This window comes from Bombina bombina, chromosome 10 (genome assembly GCF_027579735.1).
Source record: "Bombina bombina isolate aBomBom1 chromosome 10, aBomBom1.pri, whole genome shotgun sequence".
In the NCBI taxonomy this organism is placed as follows: Eukaryota; Metazoa; Chordata; class Amphibia; order Anura; family Bombinatoridae; genus Bombina; species Bombina bombina.
The window spans coordinates 99,374,891-99,396,373 of NC_069508.1; the positions used below are offsets into that span (position 1 = coordinate 99,374,891).

At 38.7% G+C, this 21,483-nt stretch overlaps 1 protein-coding gene across 1 annotated transcript in view; it reads right to left on the minus strand.

Annotated features, from left to right (window-relative positions):
- RABGAP1L (RAB GTPase activating protein 1 like) overlaps positions 1-21,483 on the minus strand; it is a 1,244,335-nt gene that overhangs the window by 803,193 nt on the left and 419,659 nt on the right. Inside the window, exon 12 of the mRNA XM_053693261.1 lies at positions 12,913-13,006. Coding sequence (XP_053549236.1) covers positions 12,913-13,006 — 94 coding nt within the window. The remainder of the gene's footprint in view (positions 1-12,912; positions 13,007-21,483) is intronic.

Below are 21,483 nucleotides of genomic sequence, written 5' to 3' on the forward strand. Positions count from 1 at the left end.
TAATATATTTAAAAAAAATAATCTAATGTTATACAAAAACATACATTTAATAACTTATTATGAAACAAGATAATCTAATAAACAATCAGCCAGTACTATTAGGTGATGAACCAAAAATGGGCCTTTATCAAAGCTTTCAGTACTGTTTTTTTCTAATTAAGTTGTAATAAGGCAGGAATGTAAGCTTAGGGAAAGGATCATTTGTGGTTCAGCACCTGAGTAGAGCCTGCAGATTGATGGATACATTTAGCAAACAATTACCAGGCACTAATCTTGTTCAGAACTAAAAATGGGCATTTCCTAAGCTTACATTCCTGTAAAAAAAAGATTATATGAAGGGGCTCAGGCCCTGTATATAACCACACAGAAATCAGTGACCCAAATGATTTTAACCCTTTTAAAATATCAGTTACTTATTCAAAACATAATCAAAATCGTGCCATGTTTGCCATCTGTTTAATGCAATATAAGATGATTTTTTTTTAAATAAAATGTAAGTTTGTTTAGGTTTTTGGAAAGTGTATTATTTTATTTAAACTAATAATAGCTGTAGATATTTTGTTTATAAATCTTTATTTTGCAAATTGCAATCAGTTTCGGAACAAGAAGACAACTTCAGCCTTGTACATTTTGCAGCTTTCTTGTACTTAAAGGGATAGTAAAGTCAAAACTTGCATGATTCAGATAGAGCATGTCATTTTAAGACACTTTTAAATTCACTTCTATATTCAAATGTGCTTCGTTCTCTTAGTATCCCTTGTTAAAAAATGAATATGCACATATCATACACTAGTGGGAGCTGCTGCTAATTGGTGCCTGTACACATTTGTCTCTTTTGATTGGCTAAATAGATATTTTTAGCTTCATGTCAGTAGTACAATGCTGTCCCTTCAGCAATCGATAACAAGAGAATGAAGAAAATTTGATAATAGAATTAAATTGTAAAGTTGTTTAAAATTGTATATTCTATCTGAATCATAAAATAAAAATTTGGGGTTTACTATCCCTTTAAAGGGACATGAAACACAAAAACTTTCTTTCATGATTTAGGTAGAAAATACAATTTTAAATTTGCTTCATTCTCTTGGTATCATTTGTTGAACGAGCAGCAATGCACTTCTGGTTTCTAACTGAACACATGGATGAGCCAATGACAATCGGTATACATATGCAGCCACCAATCAGCAGCTAGAACCCAGATTCTTTGTTGCTCCTGAGCTTACCTAGATAAACCTTTCAGCAAAGGATAACAAGAGAAGGAAACAAATTAAATAATAGAAGTAAATTGGAAAGTTGTTTAAAACTGTATTCTCTATCTGAATCATGAATGTCCAATTATGACTTTACTGTCCCTTTAATGTTCATTCACAGTGTTACCTTATAAATGACAATCAGTATACACCACTGTGAATGAACATTAAAGGGACATAATACTCATATGCTAAATCACTTGAAACTGATGCAGTATAACTGTAAAAAGCTGACAGGAAAATATCACCTGAGCATCTCTATGTAAAAAAGGAAGATATTTTACCTCACAATTTCCTCAGCTCAGCAGAGTAAGTTCTGTGTAAAAAGTTATACTCAGCTGCAGCCCAGCTGCAGGTAAATTTTTTTTTTTTTTAAAAATGGAGAAATGAACAGCAACCAATCAGCATCAACAGTGCTGAGGTCATGAACTCTTTTACTGTGATCTCATGAGATTTCATTGTAAACTTCCTTACACTGATTCGGGAAATAAGATGAGTGTGCACGTAAGCTCGCTCCTTCTGCTTTTCCGGGACAGACATACTGATTTGCTGCTTAGAAGTCCTTTACAATGGGATGTAGCTACTGAGAAACTTTTGAGGAAAAATATTTTTCTTTTTTACATAGAGATGTTCAGGTGATATTTTCTAGTCAGCTTTTTACAGCTATGCTGCATCACTTTCAAGTGCTTAAACATTTGGGTATTATGGCCCTTTAAGAACAAGAAAGCTGCAAAATGTTTAGTTTTCAGAATTATTGTGTCTATTGGTTGGTAGTTTGTTACATTAAAGTTAATTTTAAAAAAAAAAAAAAATAACCTTTGAGCGGAGGTCATATGTTTCCTGTCTAGAGTGGAGCTCCAGTCTGCAGCCAGACCCTTCTCCCTTTTTCAGTGAGAAACCAACCCAATTTATTTCAGAAGACTAAACAGATCGACTCTACAACTATTTTATGTAAATATCATGAGATCAAAGAAACCTGCAACAAAAAAGTGAGAGAAAATACATCTTTATTAAAGTTTTAATCAACAAGGTTATATAATATGTGTGTAAATGTGTTTTCCCTTAAACTCTGTAGTGTAAAGTGTTATCCTCATATAAATAAGGCCCTTTCTGTAGCTCTAGTTATGTAACATTGATCTGCACATAGGAAGTCCCATGAGCCTCGATACAAATGAACTGACATTTATTCATGCCAGGTGATCAACTGGCTATGAAAAATTATTTAAGAGGTTTATTTTAAATAGTGGCTTAGGGGATTTCAATAAGCATCTTTACGCCTATAATAGACAAACTGACTCTCCTGTACTAAAGGAAGTAAAGTGTGAATTGTCCATCTTGAAAGTAGGAAAGGTCAGGAATGTGTTTAAAATCTTGAGATCCAAGATAGGCTGAAGGGTAGCTTTTCCATTTTCACTATTAAGAGACTAGAATAACATTTCAGATTTATTTCTGAAGCTGGAACTGGAGCAATCACTCCCATAGTTTCCATAGATCCATTACTTCTGAAAATAATCACCCAAACTGTGTAGTCCACGAGTAATGAGACAAAGGGTGGGATTTAAGAAACATCTTTTTCACTGAAAAACTAAATTCACAATGCCAAAAGAACCCAAAAAGGGCAAAACAGTTTAAAAAATAAAACAGGCAAAAAAAAATCAATTATCCTGACAACTTCCTGAAGAACTTTCCTACAAAAGACTTCCTCAGAAGAAACTAAAATATCAAAATGGTAGAATTTAAAAAAAGAATGCAAAGAAGACCAAGTAGCTGCCTTGCAAATTTGGTCAACTGAAGCCTCATTCTTAAAAGGCCAAAAAAGGCAACTAATCTAGTAGAATGAGCAGCAATCTGTTAAGGTGGAGGCTAATATGCCCCTAAAAAAAGCCTTGTGGATCAGAAGTCTCAATTCAAACAAGAAGACAAAAATGGGAGAAACTTTCTGTCCATTCCTGGAAACAGAAAAGAGAACAAACTAGAAGTTTGTCTGAAAACTATAGTAGCATAATAATTCAACACTCTAAACAACATCCAAAATATGCACATAAAAAACTCTCTGAAAAATGTTATGGATTTGGACACAAAGAAGGGACAGTTTCACAAATAATTTAGTCAGAAGATGCAACCCTAGGCAAGAAAAAATTAGTCCTAAAAACTGCCTTATCCTTAAAAATAAAAAAAATAAAAAATAATAAGATGAGAATTACGTAAACGAGCAGATAACTCAGAACTCTTCTAGCAGAAGAAATAATTATGTCTTTCTTATACAGAGGCTCAAAAAGAGGATCCTACAAAACTTAAATTGCAAGATAAGGCTCCAAGGGGAGAAAAGTGGTTTAACAACAGGCTTAACTCTAGCCGAAGCCTGAACAATAACATCATTTATATCTTACCTGATAAATTAATTTCTTTCATTGTGGCGAAAGTAAACAAGCTGTAAAATATGGGATATACATTCCTACCAGGAGGCGGCAAAGTTTCCAAAAACCTATAAAACCCCTCCTACCTCACTTATTCCCTAATTTAATGTATAGCCAAGTTGTGAGGTGTTTAGAAGGAGTAAAAGCCAAAAGGAGCAGGGAAAAGAGATGTGCTTAACAAAAAATAACCCCAAATGGGTGGGGGCTCATGGACTCTCACCACCATGAAAGAAATTAATCAGGTAACAAATTATGTTTTCTTTCATAGAGGTGGCAAGAGTCCACAAGCTGTTACGTATGGGATTTAATACCCAAGATGTGGAAGTCCATGATTAACAACTCCAACAAAATCCATAACCCAAAAATAAATATTTCTTATGATAAACTTAAGATATAGGCACAATTATCAAACAGACAACTGCCTGAAGGACCTTTATACCAAAGACTGCTTCAGAGGAAGCAAAAGCATACAAATGGTAAAATTTACTAAAAGGTATGCAGAGAAGACTAAGTCAACTGAAGCCTCATTCTTGAAAGCACAAGATGAGGCAACTGACCTAGTAGAATGAGCTGTAATCCACTGTGGCTAACCTGTCTCCAAATAAGCTCTGTGAATCAAAAGTTTCAAAGAAGAGGCTAAAGAAACAGTAGAGGCTTTCCGACCTTTCCTAGGCCCAGAAAAAATAACAAACAAACAGACTAGAGTATTTGTCTGAAATCCTTAGTAGCATCAACATAATATTTTAATGCCCTAAAAACATCCAGAAAATACGAAGATCTTTCAGAAGCATTCTTAGGATTAGGACACAGAAAAGGAACAACAAACTCTCTACCAATATTATCTGAAGAAACAACCTTAGGCACAAAAATAAAATGATATCCGTAAAACAGCCTTAAGGAGGCTTACAAGAACGAGCAGACAATTCAGAAACTCTTCTAGCAGAGTAAATAGCCAAAAGAATTTTTTTTTTCCAAGAACGTTGTTTAATGTCCAATGTATACATAGGCTCAAAAAGGAGGAGCTTGCAAAAAGTACCTGGGAAGTTTGTTGTTCAAATTAGAGGCTATCAGATCTTTGTCTGGCATGCCCCAAAGTTCCATAATCAGATTGAACACATCCTGATGAAGAGAACACTCTCCTGGATGAAGAAACTGACGACTGAGAAAGTCTGCCTCCCAATGTTTACTCCTGGGATGTGAATTACAGAAATTAGGCAAGAATTGGCTTTTGCCAAATAGAGAATTTGAGATACTTCCCTCATTGCCAAGGAACTGAGTTCCCCCTGGCGATTGGCATAAGCTACTGCTGTAACATTGTCTGACTGTTAACGGAGTTAAGACTCGCTTTTCAACCGAGGCCAAGCTTGAAGAGCCCTGAAAATTTCACGGCGTACTCTAACGTTGAATGGAATTCTTGACTGCAGAGGATCCCAAACCCCTGCACTGTCAGAGACCCCCAAACTGCTCCCCGACCTGAAAAACTTGCATCTGTGGTGATCACAGACCAGGTAGGACGAGCAAAAGAAAACCCCTAAATAATGAACTGATGATTCCGCCACCAAGTCAAAGACTGACTTGTACTGGAATCTAAGAATATCCTTTGAGATAGCTGAAAATAATCTCTGCACCATAGATGCAGTATACAAATTTGGAAAGGCCTCATGTGGAACTGAGCAAAAGGAATTGCATCTGAAGTTGCAATCATGAGACCTAGAGACTCCAATATACTGGGCCACAGCAGGAAATGAGAGAGTGAAGGCTCCAACAGGCTGAAACCAATTTCATACCCCTCTGTTCTGTTAGAGAAAGACTTATGGACACTGAGTCTATTTGGAAACCAAGGAAAGTAACCCTTGTTTGAGTTATCAAGGAACTCTCTGGTAAATTGATCCTCCAACCATGTCTGAAGACACAATAGTTGTTTGGTGTGAAATTCTGCTAAAGGAAAAGACGATGGAACCTGTACCAAGATATTATCCAGGTAAGAAAACACGGCAATACCCTGAGCTCTGATTACAGACAAAAGGGCACTCAGAACCTTGGTAAATATTCTTGAAGCTGTATCTAGACCAAAAGGACAAGCAAAAAACTGATAATGCTATTCCTGGAAAGCACACCTCAAAAACGAATGATGTTCTGGGTGGATTGTAATAAGAAGGTATGAATCCTTTAAATATATTGTGGACATAAAACTGACCTTGCTCAACAAAAGGTAGAATACTCCTGATAGTTTCCATTCTGAAGGATGGAACCCTGACAAACTTGTTTAGAGTCCTTAGATCTAAAACTGGTCTGAAAGTGCCTCTCTTCTTTGGAACAATGAAGAGATTTTAATAAAATCCGATACCCTGGATCACTCCCATTCTTTGCAGATCTGAGACAGATCCTTGGAACATTGTACAGAAAAAATCTTCTTTTGGGAGGCCGTGTTCTGAATCCAATCCAATATCCCTGAGAAACAATATTCTGAATCCATGGATCTGGGACAGATTGAAAACAAGCCTCCTGAAAAAGCTTTAGTTTGTCTTCTACCAGGACTACTGGATTGGAGGCCGCACCTCCTGGACTTGTTCCAATTAGCATTAGGCCTCCAGACTGAATCAGAGGGACCTTGCTCTGGAAGGAGTCCGTTGTGATTCCTTTTCATCAAAATAATGAACAGAAATATATTAGGAGCTTTGAATTTTTTTCTTTAGCTTTCTTATCCTGAGGAAGAAAAGCTCCTTTACCCACAGTAATATAAATAATAGAATCCAAATCAGACCCAGATAATTTATTTCCTTGAAAGGAAAGAGACAACAATCTAGATTTAGACACTGTCAGCATTCCAGGACTTAAGCCACAAAGCACCTCCTGACATGCTTTTCACAATGATTTTCAGAATATCAAATACAGTAACATAAATAAAATTATTTGCGCTTTGAAGCAAACTTAACTGATTAGAACTAACAGGGTCAGTAGAAAACTGCTGAGCAAGACTGTCTAACCAAAAAGTAAAAGCTGCAGCTACATTAGCAATAGAAACAGCAGGTCTCAGAATATAACCAGTATATAAAAAGGCCCTTCGTAAAAATAATTCCAACTTTCTGTCTAAAGGGTCTTTAAAAGAACTACTGCCTTCCAAAGGTACATTTAGCTAGACTGGAAATAGCCCCATCCACATTAGGAACATTTTCACATAACTCTAAATTAGCAGTAGGTAAAGGAAATAGCTTTTTAAACCTTGCAGAAGGATTAAAAGACACACCTGGTTCAGACCATTCCTTAGAAATCATATCAGAAACTGCATCAGGGACAGGGAAAATCTCAGAAAGATTAGCAACAGTTTTAAACATTGAATTTAAACAATTACAAGGTTAATTATCAGAATGTTTAGGATTTTCAACCCCTAAATTAACCAAAACCTCTTTTAAAAGAGAATGAATATGTCCAACGTTATATAGCAAGCAGGAATTATCAGGTTCTACATCAGATAAGGGATCCTCACGCAGAGAAAACCTCACCATCTGAAGATACCACAGTATCCCCTGTATCAAGACACATATTACTGGTAGAAGGAAATGCTTGAACTGAACTTTTATGCTTGTTTGAGGGTGGTAGAGCAGCTAGTGCCTTCTTAATGGCAGAAGTAATGTAATTCTTCATAGCTGGAGGTACTCCAACTGCATCTTCCTGTAATGAAGAGACAGTAGGTGCATTATTACCCTGAGAAACATTAGAAATATTAGATTGATCAGAATGTGATAACAGATCTAAACATGAGCCACATAAATGAGCTGAAGAAGAAACTTCAGATGTTTTACAATAAGCACACTTGGTAGAAAGGTGTACAGGAGACTCAGTTTCTAGAGTAAATTTATGGACAGAATTTTGCAGCTCCATTGCAGCCAAAAGCAATGCAATAAGCACTATAAAAAATACCCTGTTTAAGCAAGCTCTTGAGGAACGAAAAACCTAAACCACCTCAAAATAAACATGTTCTGCCAAACCAAGCAGAACAGAAAGCGTGCGAAACTCCTGAACGTCTGGCAAACTAGTCAACTTCTTATGAAATAGAACAGAAAGGGCAAAAATCTGACCCTTAATAGAACTGGCTGGCAGGCCTTTCTCCAAGCCCTCCTGGAGAAACTGTAAAATACGTGGAGTTTTCACTTTACGCCAGGAAAAAAATACGCTGGTCCAACCAGTGAATATAAGGCCTTCAAACCTTGCAGTAGATGCATCTGTTGGCTAGCTTGCAAACCTGGATGAGAGTATCAATCACTTTGTCAGACAAGCCTTTCTGAGCCAAGATCAATTGTTCAATCTTCAGGCAGTCAGTCTCAGAGTATCTAGGTTTTGGTAAAATAATGGACCCTAAGTTAACAGTGATAAAGATGCAACCAACAAGGAGGAGCAGACAATATGCTCACTAGGTCTGTATACTAAGTCTTGTGTGGAACACAGGAGCTATCAGAATAGTTGGTATTCCCTCCTGCTTGATTCAAGCGACCACTCAGGGAAGGAGAACAATCGGAGGAGACAGATATACAAGGTTGAAGTTCCACGTAACAGCTAGAGCATCGACTAGCTCCACCTGAGGATCCCTGGAACTCAGTCCGTATTTTGGGAGCTTGGCATTGAAGCAGGAAGCCATCAGATCTATCTGCGGGTGAGCTCCAGAAACACCTCCTGATTTAGGGACCATTCCCCCGAGTGGAGAGTCTGCCTGTTCAGGAAATCCGCTTACCAATTCTCCACACCTGGGATGTGGATAGCTATAATTTGACACTCATGTCTCTCTGCCCACAGCAGGATTCGAGACACCACCTGCATCGACAGAGAGCTCTGTGTGGCACCCTGATGGTTGATGTTGGCCACAGTAGTGATGTTGTCCGATTGGAATCGGATATAACAGATGGACCTTAGCTGGGGCCACACTAGAAGCGCAATGTATATAGCTCTCAACTCAAGAATGTTGATCGGAAGAGATATTGCCTCCTGATACCAAGTTCCTTGGGCTCTCAGAGAACCCCACACCAAACCCCAGACGGACACACTCACGCCTGTGGTGATAATCACCCAAGAGGGGTGTCAGGGTTTTTTCCCTGTTGTTTGCCATGTGCTGCTGGCAGCCATTTTACTCACCTCTCTTCCTGACTATGGTGCATTGTGGGGGATGCTGCTCATTTCCTACACTTCCTTTTATGGCCAGACTGGTGTGCATCATCCATGTGAGACAGGATGCAGTCTCAGAATTGTGATGTCATCACTTATTATTTAAAGGGCCTCTGTTCAGTATGCTTTACCTTTGCGTTGTCTCAGACCTGTTTGTGAGAGTTCCTGTGTATTACCTGGCTGCCTGACGTCCTTCCTGGTTCCTGATCCCTGGCTTGTTCCTGACTCTGCTGTTTTCCTTGTTCCTGATTCCGGCTCGTCTGACTATTCGCTTTGGCTCCTGACTCGGCTCGTCTGACTACCAGCTATGGTTTTGACTCCTGGCTTGTTATTTGACTTGTGGACTTTTTATTATTTTTTGCTATGAATAAAGGTGTGATTATTTTTGCACTTCTCCTCTCAGTCTGATTCCTGGCACCCTGACAAGGGGTGACAGAAACACGACCCTAGGAGAACTAGGGTTGGAGACTGCCAGCAAGTGAGACTCCCTCTCATCGGGGCGTCCAGGCAGATGACTTGCAACAGATGTGAATGATCTCCATTCCATTGTCTGAGCATACACAACTGTAGTGGTCTCAGATGAAATCAAGCAAACGGTAAAGCATCTGAAGCCGCAACCATAAGACCTACAACTTACTTGCATTTTGCTACCAATGGTCGAGCATTGGACTGAAGCAGGCGACATGCTGTTTGAAGCTTCTCTCTGCAATAATGGGTGAGGTAGATGCATAAACTGAAAGTCTATGATGGTTCCCAGAAAGTTCACCTTCGTAGCCGGGACAAGAGAGCTCTTTTCCAGATTGTGCTTCCAACAAAGACATGAGAGTTACCTCTCCATGTGGTCCTGAGCCACTAGCAAAGATGAAACCTTAACCAGAATATCGTCCAGGTAAGGAGCTACTGCAATACCCTGCAGGCGAACAATGGCCAGCAGAGCTCCCAGCACCTTGATGAACACTCGGGGTACCTAGCCAGTCCAAACAGAAGTGCAACAAACTGGTAGTGCTTGTCTAGGAAGGCAAACCGCAGAAAACGGTAGTGATCTCTGTGGATCGGAATGTGAAGGTACGCATCATTCAGGTCTATTGTAGCCATGAACTGACTCTCTTGGACCAGGGGGAGGATGGATCTTATTTCCATCTTGAAGGTGGGAACCCTTATGAACCTGTTGAGGTCCTTTAGGTTCAGAATGGGGAGGAATGTGCCCTCTTATTTGGGGACCGCAAATAGATTGGAGTAGAACACTTTTCCCCTCTCTTAGGGTGGAACTGGAACCACCAGTCCCAGAAAAGCATACATTTGTTATTGTCAATGGAATGTACAGAGGGAGATTCCTCCATACATATTTGGCAACAATCGTGAGCCTCACAGTGGGTTGCCCCAGACTTCCAATACACAAATCAACTTTCCCCTTTATTACCGAAGGGCAGAGTCACATTCCTACTGCTCTCCCACAGGTTTGTTGCGCAATGGAGCTGAAGCAGAAATGATGCAAAGCACAGTCTACGGTGGAAATCTACAACAAAAGGCCTGTAGACTGTAGTAGTGATAAAAACCCACCAAACTGCATCATCTTCGGGATGAGCCTGCACATAAAATGTATTGAGTGACTGAAGCCCGGTATCGAATTAAGTGTGGCTGTATCACAAACGCCATTGAGTTTTACAATGTCTGGGTGTTATGGCCTCCATACACTAGGACTGTATAATAGCGTGCGTGAAGCGCTCCTCTCTCAGCCGCATAAACCCACTGAAGTCTGGCTGGTTACCGGGTACTGCCTGTTGCTAACAAGGGGACATGGTTGTGCACAGTGCACCTAATAGAAACATAGAGACACGACCTTACACCTCCTCTCTATTAGAAAAGTTGCCATGAGAGAGGGGACAACTTACCCATGTTAACTCTGTAATTTAGTGTGAGTCACACTGCGTTACCAGACAGGGGATTTAGGTTAAAAAAAACTGGAAAAAGGCATGAAAGTCCCAGAGTCGACCAGTATTCAATATACCAATACTCTATTGAGATTTTTACAGAGCACCTCTCTCTGCATACCTCCATGTCACAAGGCAAAGAACTACTGAGAGGGTAGGGGAAGTGGGGGGGGGGGGGTGATATTTATTGCTTTGTTTGGGTGACTTTGCTGCCTCCTGGTGGACAGGTTGAGTAATTCCCATAGGTTATGAATGTTCTTGTGGACTTTCACTGCCAATAGAAGGAAATAAGAAGCGGAATGGAATGTACGGATTGTGCGAAGACAAAGGTTTCTGATAGTATCAAAATACTAGTCCATCTGTGCAATTTAATAAAACCACCCTCAAGGCATATAGGCAATAGCTAGAGAATAAGTTCCTCCACTGAAATATTAATTTTCAAAATGTCCTTTTATATTATATCCAAAATGTATTAGGCTCTCAATCTTATCGCATTAAGAGAGATATAATATTTCCATCTATTGGGAGTGTTTTTTGTTCTGAATGTAAATACAGAATTCTGGACAGATTAGTGTTTAATTTTTTTAACCAACAATGGGCGGGCTCCTAACCTTACATTTCTGCTTTTTCATAGAAAGATAGCAAGAGAACAAAGTAAAATTGATAATAGGAGTAAATTAGAAAGTTGCTTAACTATCTGGCATTCTCGATAAAACTAGAAATGGCACCTATAATACAGGCACCTATAATACAGGTAGCTTATTCTAACTTTTGTGTTTAGCTATGAATGCTTATAAGGGAGTCATCATTTAAATCCACTATGGCTGCATTTATTATTCATTAATAAAAAGGGACATTAAACAGTAAATAAATGCTAAACATTAAATAAAGGGCACAAACAAAGAAATTATACTGCAAAACTCTAATTACATATAGTTTAAGGGACACGAAACCCAAAGATTTTCTTTTATGATTCAGACAGAGCATATCAATTTTAAAATCTTTCCAATTTATTTTTATTATCTAATTGGGTTTATTCTCTTTGTATCCTTTGTTGAAAAGCATACCTAGGTAGACTCATGAAGAGGAAGCTATTTTAGGATTAGATGTTACCAAGAGAATAGTTGGAACGTTGTAAGCTTTACGCGATTCATGATAGAAATGTTTTTAATGTCTCTATAAAAACCTAACTACTTTATAGTTAAATATATATATTTTTTTATTATTTTTACACTGTCACTCAGGACATAAAATAAGTGCATAAAAAGGGCATGTTAGTCTAGATTTTGATTATGTGTAGTATCCCAAAACACATATGCGCACTTGACTTAAAGTGGTTAGAGACTTGAAGAGCAAATTATTTTTTATTTTTTTTTTTGTTTTTAAGGAAAGCATATTGATATAAATGAATTGCAGAAAAAGCCCAATGAAAATGCACTCATGAACATTTGAATTTTGACTACAATATACCCTTTAAAAGGACAGTTAACCCAAAATTTCCCCAATCTATTATTACCAATGATCCATTTGACCTGCGGAAGAGTTTTAATTGTTTACAAATGGCTCCTTAGCCTTTATATCTGCATTTGAAATAGCCTGTGGTATAACTGCCTATACTGAAGTTTCTATATTGACAAACTATGTAAACACAGTCAAGAGAAGAAATTACACTACGAGTTGGGGATGGAAGAGATAAAGCTCTAAAAAGTTTATTATCCATTGTTCTTTCTAAGTATTGTACAGAGCCAGAGATTAGAAAAATAAGCATTTGAGTGATACGTTGAAATCTGATCACTCTGCAAGCTTAGCCTATTTTAAAGGCAAAAATCCAGCTGTTTCGTTTCCAAAAAAGAAGCATAAATGAGCAATTTCTAATACATTTTATACTCTGCAGCTGGTATAACAAGTCATTGGGAACACATTAAGGGGAAAACAATGTTACAGTACACTGTCCTTTTAATGTTACCTCTTAAACCTAAACTGCAAATCATATGAGAGTTGATAACATATTTAATCCCCCAAATTAATTGCAAACAAAGCTACCAGTCAAATTTGTAACTAAAGAGAGATTTGTGTATTTTAAAACATGAACAAAAGCTGGTTTTAAACAAGTTAGCCAAGTCTAATTATCAGAACATGGTGGAGGAGGTCACGCACCATTTATTGAGTAATTGACCCCAGGAATCCAGAATGTTTTCGGGACAATCTTTAGACACATCTCCAGTTCCACTCCAGAGTTCATTATCGCTTTCTGAAAGAAAAACATTTATTATATATAAACTTTTTTGGTGGAAAAAAACAATTCCAATATTTTTTCATTTAAAATTTAGGCTACAAATGTTGAACATCAGCCTGCAAATGTTTTTGGTTGCACATATGAAAGCAGAAATTCACTTCTCATACAAAAAAAAAGCAGTTCTGTTTATTACTGGTTGATAACTTCCACACAACTCCGCTGTGGCTGCTATATTTCATCCCCTTCTGTCCATATGAGTTATCTATGCAAAGATAAAAATGTAATTTATGCTTACCTGATAAATTAATTTATTTCATAGTGGTGAGAGTCCACAAACCATTATTCCTGGAATTGCTCTTCCCTGCCACTAGGAGGCAACAAATAATTCTAAACCCCAAGAGCTCCCAACCCCTCCCACCTCACTGGTACCTCCAGTGCAAATAAGGGAGGAAAATAAATAAAAGCAAAATAATAGGAAAAGGGTGGAAAAATACCTACACCACAAAAAACACACATTGGGGACTAGTCCACAATCCGTTACTCCTGGGAACTAATACCTAAGCTTTAAAGTCCACAAGTAATTAAACATAAAGGGTGGGATTTAAGAAACATTTTTTTTTTTTCACTGATAAACTAAATCCACAAACCCCCCCAAAAAACAAAAAGGGTAATTTTTTTCAATTGTTTTTAACCCAATTAAAATGAACAGGAAAAAAAATGAATCAACCTGAGAACTACCTCAAGGACTTTCCTACCAAAGGCTGCCTCAGGGGAAGCAAAAGCATCAAATGGTAGAATTTATTAGAAGTATGCAAAGAAGACCAAGTAGCTGCCTTACAAATCTGATCAACTGAAGCCTCATTGAAAGCACAAGAAGTGGCAACCGACCTATTACAATGAGCAGTAACTTGCTGTGGTGAGGCTGACCTGTATCCAAAAAGTTTTGTTAATCAAAAGTTTGAACCAAGAGGCCAAAGAAAAAGCAGAAAATGAATGACCCTCCAAGAAAAATGAATGAACAAACTAGAAGTTTGTCAAAAGTCCTTAGTAGCATAAATATAGTATTTAAATGCCCTAACATCCAAAGAATGCAAAAATCAATTTAAAGCATTTCTTAGGACAAGTACTCAAAGAAGGAACAATAATCTCTCTGATAATTTTGTCTGAAGAAACAACCTTATACAAAAAAAAAATCAAATGTCTGTAAAACAGCCTTATCCTGATGAAAAATCAGATAAGGAGGCTCACACGAGAGGATAAACTCTTTCATCTGAATAGCCAAAGGAAATAACACTTTCCAAGAAAATAGTTTAATATGCACCTTATGCATAGGCTCAAAGGGAGGAACCTACAAAACCCTTAACACCAATTTAAGATTCCATGGAGTAGATATTGGCTTGATTACAGGTTTTATATGGACTAGAGCCTGAAAAATAAAACATTTTTTGCTTACCTGATAAATTTATTTATTTCCGGGCATGCCCGGAAATAAATAAATTTATCAGGTAAGCATACATTTTGTTTTCTTTCTTATAACATGGAGAGTCCACAAAACATTCTAATTACTATGGTTAACCAATACCCAATTTAGAGGACACAGAATCAATAGGGAGGGAGAACAAGACAGGCAAACCTAAACTGAAGGCACCACCGCTTGAAGAACCTTTCTCCCAAAAGAAGCCTCAGCTGAGGCAAAAGTATCAAATTTTTTGAATTTGGAAAAAGTATGAATAGAGGACCAAGTGGCTGCTTTACAGATTTGCTCCACAGAAGCTTAATTTTTGAAAGCCCATGAAGATGAAACAGCTCTAGAGGAATGAGCTGTAATTCTCCAGCTGTCTCATAAGCTAAACGGATAGCACTTCTCAACCAGAGAGAAAGAGTGGTAGAAGTGGCCTTACCAGAGAAAACAATAAACAGGGCAGAAGTCTGCCGAAAATCTTTAGTTGCTTGAAGGTAAAATTTAAGAGCATGCAAAACATCCAAGTTATGCAAAAGACGTTCCTTCTGGGAAGAAGAGTTAGGACAAAAAGAAGGAACACCAATTTCCTGATTAAAATTGAGTTTCGACACTACCTTAGGGAGAAACTCCAGCTTAGTATGAAGGACCGCCTTATCAGCATGAAAAATAAGGTAAGGGGAATCACACTGCAGAGCAGAAAGTTCTGAAACTCTGCGAGCAGAAGAAATAGCAAGAAGAAACAAAACCTTCCAAGATAGTAATTTAATACTGACAGAATGCATCGGCACAAACATAGCCTGCTGCAAAACTCTAAGAACAAGGTTAAGACTCCAAGGAGGAGCAACAGATTTTAACACAGGCTTAATTCTGACCAAGGCCTGAACAAAAGACTGAACATCTGGCAGAACTGCCAGATGTTTATGCAGAAGAATAGACAGAGCAGAAATCTGACCCTTTAAAGTACTGACTGACAAACTCATCTCCAGGACCTCCTGAAGAAAAGTCAAAATTCGAGTTCCTCCCTGGTGATTGATGTAGGCCACAGAGGTGATGTTGTCCGACTGAAATCTGATGAATCGGACCAAACTAGTTGTGGCCAAGCTATTAAAGCATAGAAAATTGCTCTCAACTCCAAGATGTTTATTGGAAGAGACAACTCCTCTGAAGTCCACAGACCCTGTGTGTTTAAGAAACCCCAAACTGCTCCCCAGGCTGGCATCCGTGGTCACAATAACCCAGGAAGGCCTCAGGAAGCATGTGCCCCGAGACAGATGGTCCTGTGAAACCCACCATGAGACTGAGACTCTTATTGGGGAATCAAAATTTATCTTCTGTGAGAGATCTGAGTGGTCCCCGTTCCACTGACTGAGCATGCATAGCTGCAGAGGTCTCACATGGAACCGAGCAAAAGGAATGATGCCCATGGAGGCAACCATCAGTCCAATCACCTCCATGCATTGAGTCACAGATGGACCAATAGCAGACTGGAGAGATAAGCAAGAAACATGAAGCTGACGTCCATCAAAAAAATCTTCATGGACAGGAAATCTATGATTGTTCCCAAGAAACAAACCCTTGAATCTGGAACAAGGGAACTCTTTCCCAGATTCATTTTCCACCCGTGGGAACATAGAATAGACAACATCTCGGTATGAGATCCTGCTAGATGAAAAGATGGTGCTTGAACTAGAATGTCGTCTAGATAAGGCACCACAGCAATACCCTGGGACCTCACTACTGCCAGAAGAGAACCCATAACCTTTGTAAAAATTCTGGGAGCTGTAGCAAGGCCAAAAGGAAGGGCAACAAACTGGAAATGTTTGTCCTTGACAGGTGGAACCTGCCCCTGGGAAGACACGACTTTAATCCTATTCTGTAACTGTGGGATACTATATCTATTGCCCAAGGATCTGGAATATCGCGTAGCTTGTTTCCCCCTATTCCAAGGCTGACTGGACCTCCAAGAAGACTTGGATTGATCCAACTTGGAAGAGGAAGACATCTGTCCCTTAAAGTTACAAAAGGAACAAAATTATAATTCTGGCAACCCTTACGTCTATTCTTTTTATCCTGAGGTAGAAAAGAACCCTTTCCACCTGTAATATCAGAAACAATTTCTGCCAGACCTGGTCCAAACAAAGTTTTACCCTTATAAGGCAGAGATAAAAGCTTGGACTTGGATGTAACATCTGCAGACCAAGATTTTAACCAAAGAGCTCTGCGAGCTAAAACAGTAAAACCAGAAATCTTAGCACCCAACCTAAGAACTTGCATGTTGGCATCACATATAAAGTTATTGGCTAGCTTGAGAGCCTTGATCCTGTCTTGGATCTCCTCTATAGTAGTCTCCTCTAGGATAAGATTAGATAAATCATTGCACCAATATGATGCTGCCCCCGCAACTGTAGCAATACTAGCAACAGGCTGCCACTGTAATCCCTGATGAATGTACATCTTCAAAAAAGCCTCAAGCTTCTTATCCATGGGATCCTTGAAAGAACAACTATCTTCAATAGGAATAGAAGTTTTCTTGGCAAGAGTAGAGCTAGCTCCCTCTACCTTGGGCACCGTGCGCCACAAGTCACGAATAGAGTTAGCAACAGGAAACATATTTTTAAAAACAGGGGACAGGGAAAAGGAATCCCTGGTTTATCCCATTCCTGAGTTATAATATCTGCCATACTGGAAATACTTCCACAGATAAGGGTACATCATATACCCTATTAAGCTTACTAGACCAATTTAGATTTTCCGCAAAAGATTTGGATTCTTCCAAAGTAGCAAGAACCTCCTTCAAAAGAATTCAAAGATGTTCTAACCTAAATCTGAAATTAATCTCCTCTGAATCTGCAGAATTTGTCACTACATTATCAGAATCTGACAACCCCCCCCCCCTCAGAAGCCGCTGCAGAAACTGATTAACGCAGCTTTAGCGGAGTCAGCTTTACTAATCTCAATATGTTTAGATTTCCTCTTACGTTTACCAGAAACCTTTTGAAAAGCTGATAAAGCTGCAGAAACAGCAGAAGTAATCTGTGCATTGAAATCCCCAGGTAAAAAAACACCCCAGGAGATTGAGAGGAACCGCAGGGCACTGTATGTAAAGCTTGGGAAGCTTGAGGGGAATGCTGAGGCGTAGCTAGGATAACACTATCCTGAGAGACAGGAGGCTCAGGGAGAGACATCTTATCTTTAAACTTTAAAGTTTTTTTTAAACATGAAGAGTAAAACTGTACAGGAGGAATTATCTTAGCCTCCAAGCACAATAAGCCTTTTTTTCAAATGAATCAACTTTAGTATTAGTGTGCATAATTGGGTATCAGTTCACAATTAAGAAAGAAAAAAAATATTTTAATGAAGCAATAAAACATAAATAAGTACTTAAAACCCTCAGTTCTGCTTAGGTCTTACCCCTCCAGAAGTTGCTATCCCGTTAGCAAAAAACACCTCCTTGTTACCGGAACATCCCAAATCCACTTGCCACTGTAGATAGAAGAAAATGCAGCCTCCACACGCGCCGCGGCAAACTCCGATCTGAACAGAGAAGCCGAAAACCCGAAGTGCCGAGGAGTAGTCACGTGACCACAATAAAAAAACTTAATTTTTTTTTAAAAAAAATTGCACCAAACAAAAACGGATTGAAAACCAACAGCAGCACAGCAAAAGTGATTGGGTCAATAAGCTGAGCTGAAAAGTGATTGCAAGTAAGAAGTAAAACAAACCTCTTCTTACGTAATTATTCTTACATTAGGCCCCTTTTTATTTTAAAGTAGTGCCATTGGGCCCCTGTTTTTTTGCTAAGAAGTAAAACACTCTCCCATCTCTGAGCCCCCAACAAAAAATGATGCCTCTTTTCACATAAAAGCAGTGCCCCTAAAACAGATTCAAATACTTTCCACAAGGATTTAACCCCTTTAGTGCCAGTATCTTCAAACCTAGAAAGGAAAGCACTTACCTGTGGATCCTGCTCTTTCAGGCAGGAGCTGTTTTCTGAGGGTTGGCCACTTCACCATATCTACCAGGGACCTACAGAAAAGAAAGAACAGAGTAACCAACTCTGGCTTTCAATAATAGGGGTAGCAATAATGTTAGAAGTTTAAGCTAATAGCCACTATTACTCTTATTAAAGAGATTGACATGGACACAGCATAGCCCCAATCCTTGCTTGCAGGGAAAAATACCCATAAAAAGGATTAAAATCTTCAGACACCATCTTCGCCATCCTCCTGTGATCAAGGCAAAGAGAATGACTGGGGTTATGGGTAAGGGAAGTGATACTCAACAGCTCTGCTGGGGTGCTCTTTGCCTCCTCCTGCTAGCCAGGAGTGAATATCCCACTAGTAATTAGAATACTTTGTGGACTCTCCATGCCATAGGAAAGAAACTATGATTGTCAGGAAGATTAGCAATCCTTTGGGACAAATCTGAAAGAGCAGAAATCTGCCACTTCAGAGAACAGGAAGATAGGTCCTTCTCCCGAACATCCTATAAGAATTGCAAAATCCTAGGCATTCTAAAAGAATGCCAGGAAAAACAATATCCACACCATGAAATAAAGGCCTTCCCGACCTTGTGATAGATTATCCAGGCTTATGAGCCGGAATCAACGTATCAATCATAGAATAAGGGAAACCCCTATATGTAAGGACTAAACATTCATTGTCCATAACTTCAAGTTCAGAGACTTCAGATCTGAGTGGAAAAACAGACCTTTAGACAGAAGGTCTGACTGCAGAGAAGAGGCCAATAGGAAAGCTGGATATTTGAAGCAGATCGCCATACAAAACCCTGTGAGACCAAGCTGGGGCGATCAGGATTACTACAGATTTCTCTAGGCTTTTCTTGAAAATCACTCTGGGAAGAATTAAAAAAGAAGAGGAAACATAAGCAAGCTGAAAAGACGAAGGAACTAATAGAGCATCCACTAACTTGACCTGAGGATCCCTGTACCTCTCAAAGTACCTGGGAAGTTTTGTGTTCAAATAAGAGGCCATTTCTTTTTGGGAGACGCCAAAGATCCACAATTTGATTGAACACATCCTGGTGAAGAGACCACTCCTCTGGATGTAGAGATTGACAACTGAGAAAGTCTGCCTCCCAGTTGTTCATACTTGGAATATGAAATGCAGAGACTAGAAAGGAATTGGTTTCTGCCAATGAGGGAATTTGAGACACCTCCATCATTGCTAGGGAACTGTGAGTTCCCCCTTGATAGTTAACATAAGCTACTGCTGTGACATTTTCTGTTTGAAAACTGAGATGAGACTCTCTTTCCAATAGAGGCCAAGCTTGAAGAGCTTTGAAAACTGTTATACAACATTGATTAGTAATATCGGCTCCCAAAAAAATCCCAAACTTCCTGTGCTCTCAGAGAACCCCCAAACAGCTACCTAACCTGAAACACTTGTATCTGTAGTGGTCACAGTCCCAGTAGGATGAGCAAAAGAAGACTACTGAATAATAAACTGATGATACAGCCACTAAGTTAGAGACTGACTAGTACTGGGATTTAAAAATATCCTTTGACACAGCTTAATGCAAAGTTGACGTAGCATACAAAAGCTGAAGAGGCCTCATGTGAAAACGTGGAAATGTAATTGCATCCAAAGCTGCAATCATGAGACCTAGGACTTCCATACAAAGAGCAACCAAAGGAAGAGAGACTTAAGGTTCCAAAAAGCTGATAACACATTTTAACCTTCTCTGCTCTGAAAGAGAAAGACTAATGGAGATTGAATGTATTTGAAATACTCAAAAAGTTACCTTTGTCTGAAAAACCAAAGAACTTTATGGAAAATTAATCCTCCAACCATGCTGTTTTTTGATATCCCTGAGAAACTATATTAAAAATACAGGGGTCTGGAACAGACTGAAACAAGCCTCTTGAAAGAGACTGAATTTGACCCCTACCAGAACCTCTGGATTGGTAGCCAGACCTTCATGCAATATTGGTAGTAGGGATATATTTCTTACCCTGCTTTGATTTTTTCCAGTTGCTTTAGAGCAGAGGAGTCAACCTTTTGTTCCTTATTCTGGCGAAAGGAACAAAATCTGTGATTATCTTGTATCTAAACCTCTGCAAACTGCCCCTTTATTTCAGTTCTTTTGACAGACTTGCAGTTTAGCCAATCAGTGCCTGCTCCCAGGTAACTTCACATGCACAAGCACAGTGTTATCTATATGAAATACATGAACTAACACCCTCAAGTGGTGAAAAACTGTTAAAATGCATTCTGAAAAGAGGTGGCCTTCAAGGTCTAAGAAATTAGCATATGAACCTCCTAGGTTAAGCTTTCAACTAAGAATACCAAGAGAACAAAGCAAAATTGGTGATAAAAGTAAATTGGAAAATTGTTTAAAATTACATGCTCTATCTGAATCATGAAAGTTTATTTTGGCCTAGACTGTCCCTTTAAGAATCTCCTAGCAAGGACTGCCAACAACATGCTTTTGACAATCTTCATAATATCAAATACAGCATCAAAAATAAAATTGTAAAATAATTGTCACACTTGAGTAGACCCAAAAGATTTGCACTAGCAGAGTCATCAGAAAACTAAAAAGACTAGACAACCAGTAAGTAAAAGCAGCAGCCACATCAGCAATAGAAATAGTTGGCCTGAGCAAATAGCTTAAATGTAAAAATGCTCTTCTATTAAACAAACTCCAATTTTCTATCTGAAGGATCTTTAGAAGAAGTACTGTCTTCCAAAGGAATAGAACGTTTAGCCAGAGTGGAAATGGTCCCATCAACCTTGGGAACAGTTTCCCACAAATCAACATTAGCTGCAGGTAAAGGATATATATTTTTAAACCTTGCAGTAGTAAATTAATTACTTCCCTTAGATCATTCCCTAGAAATAATGTTAGATACAGCATCAAGGATAGGGATGCTGTAATGAAAGCCCGGTTTTAAAAAAATACTATTAAAGACAGGGGCACTGTAATTCATCAAAGTTAAGAAATCAGCCGTTTTGTTTAAAAACTTACCTTTCTTCTTTTCACAGCCAGAGCAGCTTCCTCCACCTGG